The following is a 15,532-nucleotide window of genomic DNA, read 5'->3' on the forward strand; positions in this document are numbered from 1 at the left end:
GGAGTACCTATAGAAATCTTCACAAAATAGGTATAATTACAAATTAATAAATTACTGTTTATTAGCTGTAGATTTTAGTTATGTAGTTCACTCTTTATTTCATACTAGCCGTACCCGTGCGCTCCGCTGCACCTGTTAGAAATAAATATAAAGTAATTACATAATTAAAATAGAACGTTTGACCCAGGGAACAACTTTTACAACAGCGCAACATAATCTGCTTCGCTCATTATCCAATTTTTTTTGCATTGCATTTATTGCATATATATTTTATGTATTTTAACACGATTCAATTGAGCATAGTTAAAATTTGAATTATAAAATAATGGATTGCTAAGCTAACGTACTATTACTGCATACTAAATCAATACACTCTCGTTGTTCGTTAATTCTCTGAGATTAAAATGAGTGTACATAAATATTATTTTAAGAAATACAGAAAACGAATGTACAAAATAGCCTATCAAATTTTCTGTGCATAAGAAGCTATTTTAATCTTACCTGTCCTCGATTTACTCAGACGTTACTGTAATAACATTATAGCATTATGTCCATCTAGAGAAACTACACTTTCCAATGGTGAAATAATAATTATTAATTATACAAATCGGTTAATTTAGCTTCTGATAATTACTTCATACAAACACAGAAACATTCTCTGTAGGCTATGTTTAATAGTTTTCGATTGTTGATGTCCAAGGCCCCTGTTTCGATTGTTGTTGTCCAAGGCCCCTTATAGACGAAGTCATTTGTTCTTAATTCATTGCACCGTCTTAGATGGCGTTATTTTAATTTTAAAACTTATTTATCTCATTAAATATCAGTCCTATCAAAATTTTGTAAAGAATAAAACTTATCGGAAATCATTTTTAAAGAAACTTTTGTTATGTAACATTTGTCACAAAAATCAATAATAAGCGAGATATTTCGATTTATTTACTTCAGGCCCCCTTATAACCCCCCTTTTAAATAAAGTATTTTGAATGCCATATAGCCTAAAATCTAAGTTACAACGAACTTAATTATATTCCAATTTTCATATAAATCGGTTCAGCTATTATCGCGTGAAAAGGTAACAAACATACAGACAGACATACAAACAAAAATTTCAAAAATGCGATTTTCGGTTTCAGGGTGATTAATTATATATGTTAGGACCAATTATTTTTGGAAAATCGAAAATTACCAGAAAAATTTCGGCTACAGATTTATTATTAGTATAGATGTGTAGAATAATTTCTCTGCACATACAAATGTAATTTACTAGACTTTAACGAGTTCATTTATTGCATACTCTTTTTATAATGCTTGAGTTCATGACAGTCAGCTGCCTTGGTTTTCTGAATATTATGCTCTTTCCATCCAAACAATACATTGTTCGATTCCCAGTGTAGTTAATGGAAGAAATTTATCTTCCGTCCAAGGGAATGGGTCTTTGTTCTTGTTTGTGCTGTTCTGAGTTGTCTCAACGGTGGCCTTGTGCCGTGATGACCACACGACCAGAGAGGCCTGTAATGTGTGCCTGTTTAGTATATATCGGTCAAAATATATAGCTACCCTCCCTTACTACTTCTGGATTATAAGTCGATAAGAAAGATGGTAAAACATGACGAAAAAAGAGATAATTCTGGCGGCATAACCGGTTAAAATTGGCTAATAGAACTGTGTTTATCAAAGGACGGTTGTATGAGAAGTAACAAACGAATGGTTTATTGCCCTATAATTTTATTTACTTGTTTTCGTGTTATATTATATTTTCTCACATTTTTATTGAGATCTAACCACGTTTACTGGCTCGGTATGTCGTATTCAGTGTCCACAACCATTGGTTCGCACGTACTCGCGATAGAGATGCTAGGTTTGAAGCTCTCCGAGTTGCGCCACTTTAGCTTTCTTCCTCTCTTTATAAATAAATTAACTATTATTATTAAATTATTATTATAAGCCCTGCACTGTTCGACTTGGGTCATTTTGGGCTCAGTCGATTGCTTTTGAGCTCTTCTTTCATCCGACATGAGTTTAGCTGCAAATATTTAGATATTTGGATTTTAGTCACTTATTTTTTCGAGATTCTCACATAACTTTTCACTATCAGTTTAGATGCTTATGATTTTGCGTTTTGTAGTTAAATCTCGTTCAGACGAACCGTTTGAGACCCATATCACCGTCCTAACACGTTACAGTTTGGAGATATACTGACTTTAAGACGCGTGACTCACCGCGATAGAACCAAAAATGGCGGACACTCAACCCTCACTTGCGCGTGACTTTGAAGTATGGTCCGTCCCAGGAATCTGTGGAGTAACTTCGCGCATATGAAGGCGGAGTCTATTCGTGCAGGAGTGTATTGCGGGCAGCATCAGCTCGAGTCCGCTAAGGGATAAGATGCTCGTGACAGAAGGTATACTGTTTTCTCTGTAAGAAAAATCCTAATGTAAACATAAGCACGTTGCTGTCATACCCGTGGTTGGCTCACAGTCGAAACACTCAGACGACGCAGGAAAATATAGTCCGTCTTTGGAAATTATCATTTTGTATTATTTGAAAATAAAACATTGAATTCTAGTTGTTAAATACAATGAAACATATAATTTCACTCATATGTAAAACGATATGTAAAAGAGAAGCTACTTTTATATTTTGTTACGTACTATGAACGCGGATGAATACAAACAGTAATACCGAGGTAGTCTGTTCTTGTAACAAGCTGGCGTCACTTGAGCTCGTAGTTGTTCACGTAAGCACGTGGTACTGAAGTATGGCTTCTGCATCATCGGTGTGTTTGGTTATTAAACTTAAGAGTAGAAACCCTCTCAAAAGCGGAGAAAAACAAATAGTCTTAAATGTATATAGACTAATAAGTTAAATGAGTTTTAATTAGAGTAATTATAAAGTAAATGTTTCCTAAGCAACGAATGCATAGTAGTGAGATTAGACCTACTTGACGAGTAACGGGAAACGTTTAACATGAAACAGAATGTACAACAGTAGGCGGGAACATGTACTGAGAATCAGTGGCGCCAAACAGCGGCCAATGAAGCCTCACTTCAGTCACGTGCTATTGTTTATATTAGGATTTTTCTTACAGCGGAAAGATTATAGAGGCGGAGTCTATTCGTGCAGGAGTGTATTGCGGGCAGCATCAGCTCGAGTCCGCTAAGGGGTAAAATGCTCGTGGCAGAAGGTAGAGTAGAGTTCAGATAGAAATTATTCCCTCCTGCAAGCGAATGCTCGCTTCATTCAAACAATACCTCCCCCAGAGCAGTCATTGGTCCTAGCCCTCCCACATACCACTTGCGCAGAGGTCTTGTTTCGTCTTTTTACTCCACAAAATCCTGGGACGGACCATAGCTGTTATTAGGTGCTTGTATATTTGGTCATCGAAGTCATTTTTTACATTTTGGCTATCGGTTATACTTCTTGAGATAGTATTAGATAAAGTTGTATAGACCCACCCTTTTTTTGTTTGCCCAACTTTTTCTAGAGGGTACCGATTTTAAAGACGTATCCACGTCAAAAATTCGCAAGCGAAAACATCACTTACGACAGAAATGAGAAAGACTCGTCAGATAGTGTATTATCTGAATAATTTCGAGGGAAAAATTGTTCCGGGGCCGGGTATCGAACCCGGGACCTTTGGTTAAACGTACCAACGCTCTCCCACTGAGCTACCCGGGAACTCTACCCGACACCGATCCAATTTTTTCCCCTCTATATCCACAGACCTCAAAGTGGGCTGACAACAGTCAAGCAACCAACATTTGAGTGCACACTAACTCTGTGTGACTTTAAATTGTGGTTTCCTGTTACGTACAGTGACGTGTATTATGCAAATTAAGCTTTCATGAATAACTCCCTGTAAAGTTAATTTGAATAATTTCGAGTGAAAAATTGTTCCGGGGCCGGGTATCGAACCCGGGACCTTTGGTTAAACGTACCAACGCTCTCCCACTGAGCTACCCGGGAACTCTACCCGACACCGATCCAATTTTTTCCCCTCTATATCCACAGACCACAAAGTGGGCTGACAACAGTCAAGCAACCAACATTTGAGTGCACACTAACTCTGTGTGACTTTAAATTGTGGTTTCCTGTTACGTACAGTGACGTGTATTATGCAAATTCCGGGGCAGGAATAATTTTTCCCTCGAAATTATTCAAATTAACTTTACAGGGAGTTATTCCTGAAAGCTTAATATGCATGTATTATCTGTTTGGCTATGGTTGAGCTATTGTTCTATTTTAATCAGATATTTTGAAATTGCACCAATGTTGTGCTAGTCAATTCTATGTGGGAAAAGTGGTTTGGAAACCGGTCTCAGATATCTGGTATATTGATTGAAGACTGTCGCTATGGAAACTATCGGTGTCATGAGAGTGCTCATCATATTGTATCGAAGATCAGGCGTGTGTGTGCAAAATCGATGCCCTATGATATCACTGGAAATGAGAAATCGTTTGTGGATTTTCTCCTAACATATTCACTTCATCCGCATAAACAAGGAGCTGATGTAACCCGTTCAATTCGAAACCCTCTCTGCTTTCCTGAACGTTCTTAATGGCATATTATAGAGCAAAGTTAAAAAGTAAAGGTGATATTGCATCTCCTTGCTTTAGCTCGCAGTGAACTGGAAAAGCGTCAGACAGAAACTGGTCTATACGGACTCTGCTGTACGTTTCACTGAGATACATTTTAATTAATCGAACTAATTTTCTGGCGTCATGTACCGAACAAATAAATAAGTCAATATGATACGAAGAGATAAACAATCAATGGGATTTACCAATTCTCCTTCACATTTTTCTTGGAATCAATCTAGATTTAAAAAAAATAACATTGTAATGTTACAGTTCAAGGTTGTAGTTTGTCCCCTACGTTGTTTTTAATTTATATGGATGATTTAGTGAGAGAGTGGAATTTTAGAATTAATGTAGGAATTCATATAGCACCTAATTTTACATTTAAGACGATGCTGTTCGCTGATGACCAAATCGTTGTAAGTAGAACTGAAAGTGAACTGCAGAGAGCAGTGTATGAACTACAGAAAGTGTGTGAGAAATATAATTTGAAAATTTCCTTAAATAAAACCAAAACAATGGCTTTTCAAGGGAAATACAGCGTAAGGACAAAAATTGTTTTAAATGACACTCCTCCAGAACAAGTAACAAGTTTTAAATACCTAGGTACTCAGCTCACGTCTAAACATGAAAGTGACTGCAAATATAAACTCCCCATATTTCAGCAGCTATGTGGTACAATAAACAGAAATTTGAAAAATAGAGCAAGAAAAGAAACACAAATTACATTTTATAAAGTAATGGCAGTACCATCTTTGCTGTTTGGATCAGAAACCTGGACGATGACTGCATCTGACAGTAAAAAATTACAGGCCGCTGAAATGAAGTTTCTGAGGTCAGTCAAGGGGTGTACTATATCGGATAAAATTAGAAATGATAAAATAAGAGAAGAATTGATGATCTTTTCCCTAGAAGAAAAAATTAAGAATTATAGAAATCAGCGGGCAGAACATGTCAATAGAAGACACCAGAAAGAATCCCAAGAAGAATGATGAATTATAGACCTAAGGGAGAAGACATCTGGGAAGACCTAGGAAGTGTTGGACGGATACACTATGAAGCCGGAACAGGTATATGCCTATCCCTTGAATTGAAGAAGAAGAAGAAGAAGAAGAAGAAGAAGAAGAAGAAGAAGAAGAAGTTACAGTTACGAAACTTCTTGAAAGAAAATATCACTTGTATAAGCCGTCAAGAATTAAAATATTAATAGAATGAAACTATTGGAATAAAAATACAGTGCTGTTTTCATTCGAATTAAATGAGTAGTTACTCATTCTAGACAGTGAAATCTTTAAATTTTTAAATATGGACATGGAAATTCATGCCAAATAAATCATACTTATTTTTTTACAGACTGATGCTTGTGCTTATAATTACATTTGCTGTACTTGGATGTACGCGATACGTCGGCGTATTCAGTGCCCAATATGGTAAACTTGCTTCGCTGCTGTATCTTTTCGTTTGCAGGCTGATGTGTTCACGTAGATTGTAGGCCTACACTGAAGTGCGCGCACCTCGGTGTATTCGATGTCGAATACGGTAAAGTTTGTGAAATGAATACGACCAAACGCTCAACACCGCAGCCGTCATTTATGGAAACAATTCGAATTGCATTTGCCGATAGACAAGTTGATAACGCCATTCAAATGACGCCCGAAGCTGCGACGTGAGCAAGCTGTAATAATTGCTATTAGTTGCTGTGGCTCGGTGGCAACATTAGCAATCGAAAAACAAATGAATGCATCTCTAACAATGTAAATGCCTGTGTTACTGTATTATAAGGAATATTATTTTGTTTTAGTAAAATAAACTTTACTTACTTACTTACAAATGGCTTTTAAGGAACCCGAAGGTTTATTGCCGCCCTCACATAAGACCGCCATCGGTCCCTATCCTGTGGAAGATTAATCCAGTCTCTATCATCATATCCTACCTACCTCAAATTAATTTTAATATTATTCTCCCATCTACGTCTCGGCCTCCCCAAAGATCTTTTTCCCTCCGGTCTCCCAACTAAAACTCTATATGCAATTCTGGATTCGCCCATACGTGCTACATGCCCTCCCCATCTCAAACGTCTGGATTTAATGTTCCTAATTATGTGAGGTGAAGAAAACAATGCGTGCAGTTCTGCGTTGTGTAACTTTCTTCATTCTCCTGTAACTTCATCCCTCTTAGCCCCAAATGTTTTCCTAAGCACCTTATTCTCAAACACCCTTAATGTCTGTTTCTCTCTCAAAGTGAGAGTCCAAGTTTCACAGCCATACAGAACAACCGGTAATATAACTGTTTTATAAATTCTAACTTTCAGATTTTTTGACAGCAGATTAGATGACAAAATCTTCTCAACCGAATAATAACAAGCATTTACCATATTTATTCTGCGTTTAATTTCCTCCCGAGTGTAATTTATATTTGTTACTATTGCTCCAAGATATTTGAATTGTTCAATCTCTTCGAAGGATAAATTTCCAATTTTTATGTTTCCATTTCGTACAATATTCTGGTTACGAGACATAATCATATACGTTGTCTTTTCGGGATTTACTTCCAAACCTATCGCTTTACTTGCTCCAAGTAAAAGTCCCGTGTTTTCCTAATCGATTGTGAATTTTCTCCTAACATATTCACGTCATCCGCATAGACAAGAAGCTGATGTAACCCGTTCAATTCCAAACCCTGTCTATTATTCTGAACTTTCCTAATGGCATATTCTAGAGCGAAGTTAAATAGTAAAGGTGATATTGCATCTTCTTGCTTTAGCCCACAGTGAATTGGAAAAGCATCAGATAGAAATTGGCCTATACGGACTCTGCTGTAAGTTTCACTGAAACTCATTTTAATTAATCGAACTAGCTTCTTGGGAATTCCAAATTCAATAAGAATATTATAGGCCTATAATACTTCCCTCTTAACCGAGTCATATGCCTTTTTGAAATCTATGAATAACTGATGTACTGTACCATTATACTCCCATTTTTTCTCCAGTATCTGTCGAATACAAAAAAAAAAATCTGATCAATAGTCGATCTATTACGCCCAAAACCGCACTGATGATCCCTAATAATTTCATCTACGTATGGAGTTAATTTTCTCAAAAGAATATTAGACAACATTTTGTACTTTATTGTATAAAATATACATTATGGTTGAGCTTAGCAAAGTAATATTAAAAAGTAACACATGGAACATGTATTAAGAGAGCCATCCTGTGATGATATCGACATTAATTTGTGTGTACCCCTGATTTTTACAATAAGTAAAATCCATTAAGATTCTTTAGATTTAATTAAAGGTTGGAATTGACAAAGTAAAAAAACAAATATCAGCACAAACTTGAAATAAAACAAATTGTAAGAGCGTGCTTTACGAGTCTCTACACATTACAATGAATGACTGTAAACATTTTAAGTGTTTAAAATTCAACATTTCTCCTTTTTGATAAAATACATGTTCGTCTTTCCTAATGGCGTGCAGGCTATCAAATTCTTATATTACAGCATTAATCTCCAAATCCCTAGCTTTGTTTTGTTTTCTCATGTTCATTGAACAGCAAATCTGAACTGTGTACTAGGGTTGGTTGCACCGATCTATGCTCCATATATACCTACACTGTTGCGGGTCGCTTGGAGGCTTTAGGTAACCAAACGCAGGACTCTAATCATAACACATCTTTCTGCTCGACGTCTTAGGGAAACACGCAACCTTTCAAACACCCCTGGTTAGTCTCTGATGTGCTGACAGGCATTGGAGACTCGCTTCTGTAGCGTTTGAACGTCTTCTAAAGGTGTTGCATAGACTAAGACATAAATGTCTCCATACCCAAAAGTCCAAGGGATTAAGATATGGGGAAGTAGCAGGCCATGGTACAGGATCTCTCCGGCCAGGTCATAGAAGATTAGATACCCGTGTTAGATGTCTGACTGTTACGGAAAATGGGCTGGTGCTCTGTCATGCATAAACCACATTTATTGATGGTATGTCACTTCCTCCAGCAAGATGAGCAATTGGTTTGCTAAGAAATGCCGATACTGAGGAACCTGTTATTCTATGGGTAGAATGTGTGGCCTTATTAACCTGTCACCAACACACGAATTTTAAAGTAGGCTACCGTTTTTCGTAAAAGCTATTAATTTTAGAACTCATGTTTATTAAACTTTTTTTCCCTTGCTGTGATGCGTGCCGCCACCCTTCAAAATATTAGACTCTGTATATTTCATATTTTTCCAAAATAAATAAATTATATATATATATATATATATATATATATATATATATATATATAATTACTTGATAAGCAGATGATGATGGTGCGGTGAAGATCACCGAAGTGTAATTTTTTGCTCCATTAGCCTTTGCCGGAAAATTATATCATCTTCTTAACAAACCAGAATTTCTCATGAAATTTCTACCAGTGTATGGGACCGGTACCCACCCAGCATCGTGATGCACTTGAGGAGCGAAGTCCGGTTACGAAAGCCAGCTATAACGGCTGGGAAATCATCGTGCTAACCACACGATACCTCCATTCTGATTGGATGATCGTCCACCTCTGATTCGGCATGTGGATGTGAGGCCAGCAGCCGGCTAGTCGGTCATGGTCCTTCATTGGCTGTCGTGTCTTGGATTATTATTATTATTATTATTATTATTATTATTATTATTAATATTATTATTATTATAATATAGTCTATATATTGAACTAATACGATCACAATTTATAGGATTGCTAATATTTGACTCATACATTCGCGTTAGAACTAAGCTGGCCCAAATTATGTTAACGTACAGTTTAGCATCCTCTCCAAAAAAAAAAAAAAAAAAAAAAACGCCAGTTAGAAGAGTGGCCTCTCTTCCTTTAAAGAACTGTAAATAGTGAGATATTTATTTTCTCTATTTCACTTACTGTCTGCTTCTGCTAAGCATCGAAACGCTGTATTTACATTCCATTAATATCGTATCAAATGTCGGGAAACAAAAATGATATCTTCATTCTTAAATCCTGAGCATTAGCTGCTATATAGGCCTACATAACATCCGCGACATATATTCTCGTTATATTTTTAACATTTCAATTTATTTATGCTGTAGTGAATATTATGGTTTTTAATTTATTCCCTTAAACCAATATTCAAGAGACGTACTTAAACGAAATAATTTAATTTGCAGCCAAATAAGAATATGAACTTTCGTTTTCTGCATTATATACAAAAGACATTCCCTGTAGTCTCAAAATTAAAGTATTTGACTTCAGTCAAAAATAAAATTGTAACCTGCGGTTTAAATACATATCACTACAACAGATACCGTCATTTCTCATAACTATGGTCCTGGAACACAACTATGGTCCATGATGCAACCATTCAAAGATCATTGTAGAAGTAACATAGATCGTTCATAGATAGTTGCAGTGACTTGACTTCAAACTACAGTACAACAAAAAATATAGGTAAACGAGGTACTACGTTATGGAGTTCAAAATTTGAATGGACCATAGTTGTGTTCCAGGACTATAGTTATGGGAAATGACGGTACACGAAGCATTTGGCTTGATGGTCGGAGCAAGAGGATCCATCCCGAAACAGTTTGTTGATTTTTGTAAGACTTTTCATTTGCCGTCATCTATAATTACCAATGTTTGTTTACTTGCATTAAAAGATTGGATTGCATTGTTAAGAAATCACGTGACATGAAATATTTCAGTGTAATTTTTTTCACTCTCTTTCATTGGTTTGCTATTCATTACAGATCTACCCATATACAGTATAATATGTAACTTACTATCCAAATTTTCTTTTGTAAATGGTATACTTTGTGTTCTAGGCAATCTCTGTTTAGAAAAAGTATTTAACAATAATAATAATAATAATAATAATAATAATAATAATAATAATAATAATAATAATAATAATAATGTGTAATTAATTTTAAATACTAGCTGTCCCAAAACTCCGGTCTCACAGATAGAACATACTTGTAATGTGCAGCAGATATTGAAATTGATGCGCCTCATGAACCTTGCACACAAGGATACGAGCATGTAAACTTCTTTGTGCATTTCGTAATGTTTCTGGTGTGATAGCGCGGCACGAGGCACGTAACACGAATATTTAATTTAATTTATTTTAATTTAATTAATTTATTTAACTAGCTAGCTAGCTAGTGAGTACAAATTAAAATTATAAAACAAAAATGTTTCAGATACGTAAATGAACTTTCGTGTGAGACACCTGAGGCATGCGTTGGTCTGGCTTTTCCCGAGCCGGAACTTAGGCCCATTGTGTGCCCTATATATGCGATGATTGTCGAAGTCCGACAAGTAGCCTTGGTGGCATTCGTGAATCCGATGCATATTAACGTCTGATTATTTTCTTTGCACATAACAATTTAGCTATCTTTTTATAGTGTCAAAGCGCCTGCATTGCGTGCTGTCAAGAACCCGCACAACATTTCCTTAAGAGCGATGATTGTACAGTACTTTAACTTGCTGATAAGTGGACCTTGTTGGATTTGTATTGCTTGTAGTATGAGCACGTAATTCAGGCGTTTTGATATCCCTGCCTACTGTTAGATATAACGATGCTACCCACAGATGTGCTGTGCATATTTATCAGGGGCAACAAACATAACCCCTTCTCAAGTGTCATTAGGCAAAATGCCGAATGCTCGCATGCTTTTGGCGCATGCGCGGGTTTACGAGACGAGGAGACTATTGACCCAGTCCGGGTCGACCGACTGGTCGTTCCGAGAGGCAGTGATGCCGTGGTGTGGATGCTGCGCCCCCGCAGAGATGGCGCCCCAGGAGACGACAGGTAAGTCCATGTTTCCAGGACGCCGTCGAGCGCGTATTCCGGCATGACAGAGATTCCTGTGTTTCAGGGAACCCTCGCAATAAAGTGGCCCTCAAGCCCGGCCACTCGCTCATGGACTGGGTCAGACTGGGCCACTCTGGCGTGGATCTCACCGGAGTGGGAGGCGTGCTCCAGGACGTGACGCCGGAGCAGCTGGCTGCGCACGGGAAAGGGACAGACGCTTGGATCGCCATCAGAGGTACGCGCGCATGTTATGTTTGTACTACGACGAGCACATGCGGTTCCGGTGATTTATGAATCGCAGGAGTAGCTGCAGTACTGTCGCCCGGCCGGGCACTTGGTTGCAGAGCTCACATCGCCCTAAAGACGTGTTGATACGTCCGGTTGATTATGTGTGTATCTTTCACATAGTGCATTAGCATAAAACTTTCACTACTCACAAGGGCGTCTTGGTGACTTAGTGAAATAAAACATTCATCGCATATAACGATATGTTGATCATATTATAACGAAATAAAACTTTCACCTCCCACGAGAACGTATTTTTCATGACATAAAAAATCTCTCGTCGATGAGGATGTATTTATTACAGCAGCATAAAACTTTCATCTTTCACAAAGACGTTTTTATCACATCGCGACATACAACTATCGCCCATGAGGACATGTTGATTACATAACTGCATAAAATTCTTATTGCACGTGAGGACGTATTGATCATCAGTGACATAAAACTTTCATCGCCAATGAGGACGTATTGATTAGGTACCGTATTTTCTCGAATACCCTGCGCCCTCGAATAAGCTGCGCACCCCACCTTTGAAAGGTAAAAACTGAAAATAAATAAACAGGTTACAAAAATGAAACTTTCAACAAAAGTATTCATGACGAATTAAAAACAATTAAACACAAATACAGTTCAGTTAGCAGTAATTAAATAGATTTTATCCTGGAACAGGACGTATTTCAAACCCATCCCATTGCACGCATGTCAGTTGTCTTCTTTAATCGGCCGTTTACACGATATACTGCAACATTAATAGCACGCGTCACGATTTCCGTGTTTCTCTGCATTTTGATAACTTTAAGTTTTTCGCTGCAAGTAAAGGATCGTAATCTCGTACTTTTAGTGGTATTTGTTTTAAGAATTGAAAATATGAGACGCATAAATTATACGCTTATCACACTTGAACTTGATTCTGACACATGTACCAATCAATGTTAACAAATTGGAATATCTGCACGGGAAGATAATGGCATATGCTACCACCTTAGGCGTTGCGTGGGAGGAAAATCGAACAATGTTGACAACTTCATTTCGAATAAGCCACCCACCCGTATTTTTTACTTGTATATTTCGGAAGAAGTGCGTGGGGTGTTCGAGAAATTACGGTATATAGCAAGATAAGAATCCCAGGTCCGACGAGGACATTTTTATCGATATTGAACTCTTATTGCTCATGAGGACCTATTGCTCATATAATGACATAAAACAGGACATATCAGATAAAAATAAACTGCCTTCGCTGGTGAGGATATATTGATCTTATCCGCATTCTCATCATGATCCTCTTTGAGTCATAGCCTTCCTTTGAAGTTTCTGCCAGGCTTCTCTATTGCATGCTAATGCTCACCGATTTATTCCTCCCAGGAGTCTAGTATCCTTAATCACTCAATTTTCCATCTGAGTTTGGTTCGTCCTTTTGGCCTTTTACTTTCAACTGTTGAAGTAAGTTTTCTTTTGATGTATGATTGGTCATAGATCTTGTAATATGATCAATCCATTTTAATTAATTAATTCATTCATACATAGTTTTCTGCCCAAGGGCAGGTTTCTTACTGCAAATCCAATATTCTCCAATCGTTCCCCTTTTCCGCCTTCTGCCTCTGCAATACCTTAATGTTATCTTCTGATATCTTCTTCTGTTCCGAACTTTGCTCCCGTTCACCATTCCTTCCAGTGCATCCTTCAGTAGGCAGTTTTTTCCTTATTCAGTGACCCAGCCAGTTTATTTGTATCCTCCTTTTGACTTCTTGGCAGCAGCTCATGTTACCACTAATAGTACTCCTCAAACATTTGAAGCTGTTCACTTGTTCTACTACCTTATTTCAAATTCGCAGGTTTACCTTCTTTATTTCTCTTCTGATAACCATGGTCTTCATCTGCCATATTAATATATATTTTTATTGTGTTCTTATCTTTATATAGGTCGTACAACTAACTATTGTACCGTATTCGCCGCTCTCCCTTTATTGCTGACCCAAATATGACTCATTATTTTTCTTTCAAATATACTGATTAGTTTTTCATCAGTTTTTGTTAGTACCCATTTTTCTGATACATGTCTAAGGATGGGCTTAATTAATATTCTTTATAATAACATCAAACTTTCATCTCACGCGAGGACGTGTTGATAATGGCATGTAACTTCTATCACTTGTGAGGACGTATTCATCGTATAGCTATACAAAACTCCCATCTCTCACGAGAACGTGTTAATCATATAACGATATAAAACTTGAACCGCTTGCGAAGATATAATTACCGCCGTTGTGGCTGTGGGGATAGCGCGTGCGCTTCCCAATCGAGCGTTCTGAGATTCGGTTCTCGGTGTGGGCAATGGAATAAATTTACCTTCCGTCCCCGGGATTAGGAGTTGTCCGTTATCTTGTGAGTATTCTGTGTTGTCTCACCGGTGACCCTGCGTCATACCGATCCCATGACCAGGGAGGACCGCACTTACCTGATTTCTAGTATAAAATCAAATGAATCTTCCCCCCCCCCCGTACCCGCAGTGGTTTGTAAATCAATAAAAGGGGAGGTTAAGTAGAGTAAGAAAGTGAGGACATAATAGGCTAATGATTGCACAGCGATATAGAACGCATTGAAAATATGTGACATAAAATTGCCATGTCCCACGAGAACGTGTTAATCACATAACGATGTAAATGTTTCATCGCTCATGAGAACGTATTGATCACATAGCGTCATAAAACTTCATTGCCCACGAGGACGTACTGATTATACAGAATGTTTCAGGAGGAGTAGTGAATATTTTAGGAAGTCGTAGTATGGACTGTTCCGAGTAAAAAGGTTCATATATTGCTCATAAAAAGCCATAAAAAACATATGAAGAAGATACAAATGACATTGATAACATGTATTTATTATTTAGATGAAAACAGTAATTTACAACGTTAAAAGTAATTGTTCAAAAATTCCACCATCGGCTTAAATTCATTTTTCAACTCTCTTGGCAACAGTGTGTGAAACTCTTCCGAGATCGTCTCGGCGGTTTTTTTTTTTATTAGGGCAGCTCTATTCATAATGCGAGCTACTAATTCGTCTCTTGTTTTTGCTTTTTGTATCTAGACTTTTCTTTTCATCTATCTCCAGAAACATTAATTTTTTTTTATTTTAGTAGGTTATTTTACGACGCTTTATCAACATCTAAGGTTATTTAGCGTCTGAATGAGATGAAGGCGATAATGCCGGTGAAATGAGTCCGGAGTCCAACACCGAAAGTTACCCAGCATTTGCTCATATTGGGTTGAGGGAAAACCCCGGAAAAAACCTCAACCAGGTAACTTGCCCCGACCGGGAATCGAACCCGGGCCATCTGGTTTCGCAGCCAGACTCGCTGACCGTTACTCCACAGGTGTGGCAGAAACATTAATTTGAATGACTAAAGTCTGGGACTTTTGATCATAAAACAACATAAAACTCTCATCACCGGTGAGGGTAGCCCTATATGTTGATCTTATAGCGATATAAAGCTATGATATGCCATGAGGACATGTTGATAGCAATGACATACAACTTTCATCGTCCGTAAGGATGTAGTCACGATCATATAGCAACATAAAACTTTCATCACCTTCGAGGACGTATTGACGACATAAAAATCCTTGCTCCCACGAGGACTTATAGTCACAAAACGACATAAAACTGTCATCGCCCGTGAGAATATGTTGATCACAGCGATATAAAACTTCCGCCGCCCACAAGACATGTTGATACTGATTAGTATGTGTAGTATTTACAGTCAGTTAATTATGCTACATATCTCTACTATAGTGACGTGAAATTCTTCGCCCAAGGACGTGTTCGTAGGGATTATAGCATTCATATGCAATTTATCA

At 37.5% G+C, this 15,532-nt stretch overlaps 1 protein-coding gene across 4 annotated transcripts in view; it reads left to right on the top strand.

The window, feature by feature from the left end:
- Positions 1–15,532, top strand: part of LOC138712281 (cytochrome b5 reductase 4) — a 50,035-nt gene that overhangs the window by 8,701 nt on the left and 25,802 nt on the right. The window contains exons 1-2 of one of the 4 annotated variants that reach the window (XM_069843878.1): positions 10,573–11,390; positions 11,476–11,628. In XM_069843878.1, coding sequence (XP_069699979.1) covers positions 11,171–11,390; positions 11,476–11,628 — 373 coding nt within the window. In that variant the 5' untranslated portion in view covers positions 10,573–11,170. Of the gene's footprint in view, positions 1–10,572; positions 11,391–11,457; positions 11,629–15,532 lie in introns of those variants that run through there. The other 3 variants (XM_069843877.1, XM_069843879.1, XM_069843881.1) reach the window with 3 other exon arrangements.

Source organism: Periplaneta americana, chromosome 13 (assembly GCF_040183065.1).
Source record: "Periplaneta americana isolate PAMFEO1 chromosome 13, P.americana_PAMFEO1_priV1, whole genome shotgun sequence".
Taxonomy (NCBI): Eukaryota; Metazoa; Arthropoda; class Insecta; order Blattodea; family Blattidae; genus Periplaneta; species Periplaneta americana.